This window comes from Siphateles boraxobius, unplaced genomic scaffold (assembly GCF_051911475.1).
Source record: "Siphateles boraxobius isolate OS27281-9 unplaced genomic scaffold, OSU_SipBor_1 62, whole genome shotgun sequence".
NCBI lineage: Eukaryota > Metazoa > Chordata > Actinopteri > Cypriniformes > Leuciscidae > Siphateles > Siphateles boraxobius.
The window spans coordinates 460,001-462,500 of NW_027509189.1; the positions used below are offsets into that span (position 1 = coordinate 460,001).

Here is a 2,500-nt window from a genome sequence, read left to right on the forward strand (position 1 = left end):
AAATGTGATGACGTCACATAATAGCAGGATGCTAGCGTGTTCCGGCCAACAACGACCTAACCTGTAAGAAATCGAAAGGACATAAGTACTCGTTCGTTCGACTTATGGACTATAATCTATATTGAACTTGCGGAATCAACAATAAAATGTACGTTGATTCAACGACAAGCAGGAGAAAGGGATACATTTAGCCGTCTAGCTCCATAGACTCCCATTCATTCTGCACTCGCCCGCGATCACCCCCAGTGGAACTCTAATGGAACTGCAACCAATATGATACAATGGGGCTAATAGGAAGTGCCAAGTCTCACCGTTAGACGAGCTCTGTTAGCGTGTGCATCGATCTGCACTTCAGATTCTGACTGGAAATAGTAGACCATCCGGTTATCTTTGCAACACTCATTTCAACATACTAAGATTTGGGACGTACTAATTCTATTTTCGAATACTATTTAGGACGGATAGTATGCGGATTGGGACTGGGCCACTGAATAATCTGGATGGCAATCCAACCGTCTGCATTGCGAGACTTATAACTAAAAACAGAACAATGTCTAAATGTCAACTATGTCAATCTACTGTGACAAGGTGTACAGCAAACAAGCTAAAAAAAACAGAAATACGTTTTTATAAGCTGTCAACCCCAAAAAAATAGCGTTTAAGGAGACAAAAGTGGACACAGGCAATAAGACGTGAAGCATCAGCTGAAAAGAATGGGTCAATTGTGGGATCCTGACACTCAGTATGCACTAAAAATACACTATGTGTACAGAAAACATTTTATCACTGGTTTGTCAAATATCAGTTTTATATATAATATTTCTGTAAGGTACGCTATCCTGTCGCCGATTACGTTCACCTCAGTGGGCGTAAGTTAGTTCTCAGAGTAATACGACATGTTGCGCTCAGTGTTCGAACTATACCGTGTCCTTTGGGGGAGCCCAATTTTTTCCACCGTGGTGTGTGTGTGTGTGTGTGTGTGTGTGCACTTGCACATGCCGAAAGAGGGGACGCGGAATGCGCGGTGCTGCGCTAAGAAACCCATTCATTTCAAGGACTTCCAAAGATACATAACAGCTACAAGTGTATGCACTTTGCAAGCACTACATACAGGATTCACCCTATTATACTTTATCGACACAAAGTCAAACAGCCATCCACAAATAGTCTATAAATAGGCTATCTTTGAGTTCACTAGAACAAGGGTTAAATTACTCGTCTGGCTACAGAAGAATACCGTAATTCCTCCGTTCAGTTAGGCCTAAGACATCGAGAGTCGCGCAGACCTAGAACAACCCAGCCACAACACATAATTGGGAATAACATGCGCTTTACCTTAACACATAATGGATTACAAGGACTTTGCGCACAGATCAATGGCCTCCAACGTTTATATTTTTTCTACGAATCTTTGAGTTAACATGTACTAAACATGGTTGGAATTTGCACCGCAGCGCCACCACACCTTGATGCTCATGACAAGAATAGCATGTATAGTTATCTTTATTGAAGTGAATTAGGTTTAAATCGCCGTCATGCATGAATGGTATTTTTGCTATTTTACACATAATACTCGCATTACACAAAACTGAAATTGCACGTCAAAATAAAACATTGTCAATATTTATGAGACCCCCCAAAATTTCACAAATCACGTTTTCGGGGGAACCCATATCTTATTAGCACCCCCGCAGTTCGCACCCTGGTTGCGCTCGGTCTCAATCGCCTGTATCCACTTTTGTGTCCTGTTTTTTTGGGTTGACAGCTTATAAAAACGTATTTCTAGGTTTTTTTAAGCTTGTTAGCTGTGCACCTTGTCACATAGCAGCTTTCAGACCTTGTTTTTTATTTTAAGTCAGAAATGACAAGGAGGCATCTTCACGCAATGCAAAGTCAATGGAAACGGTGGGATTGCCAAGGGTGTGGGCGTGGCCTAAATGTGCTTGTCTCTATTACAGTCTCAATATAAATGGACTCTGCTGCCCTCTAGTGCCACAGAGGAGCTCAGACTAAAGCTTTAATTCATTAACTAACTGTATGTGTTAAAATGACAGATTTACAACCTGATGCACCAAACACTGAGGAACAATGCAAAGGTATCTGGAACTATATAAGCCTATTTAATATAATCAAATGCATTGGGAGCTTTAGAGTAGTCTCATTAATGTTGTGTGTGTGTGTGTGTTTGCACTGAAGCTGCAGGCTGTGCTCAGCGTTGTGTTAACGGCACTTGTGTCTGTATGGAGGGATTCAAGCTGAAGGCGGATAGGAAAACCTGTGAAGGTCAGTATGTGTCCTTACACGCACACTTTAAACGCATTTAAACGCACGTCAGTCATGTGAGCAGAAGAAAGAGAGTCCGAGGGATCTTGCATTTTTACTGCATGTCTTAATGCACAGATCCGATCTTTTGACCATATCCGTTTTTTCTTGGCTTGCGTGTTTACATTCACTTTAGACAGGACTGGCATCCGATATCTGTGTTTACATTAATTCTTTA

General features: G+C 41.4%; 1 protein-coding gene across 3 annotated transcripts in view; it reads left to right on the forward strand.

Annotated features, from left to right (window-relative positions):
* The window catches only part of fbln1 (fibulin 1), a 64,192-nt gene that overhangs the window by 23,658 nt on the left and 38,034 nt on the right, over positions 1-2,500 (forward strand). For all 3 annotated transcript variants that reach the window (XM_077209762.1, XM_077209761.1, XM_077209760.1), the window contains exons 5-6: positions 2,055-2,096; positions 2,197-2,283. In XM_077209762.1, coding sequence (XP_077065877.1) covers positions 2,055-2,096; positions 2,197-2,283 — 129 coding nt within the window. The remainder of the gene's footprint in view (positions 1-2,054; positions 2,097-2,196; positions 2,284-2,500) is intronic.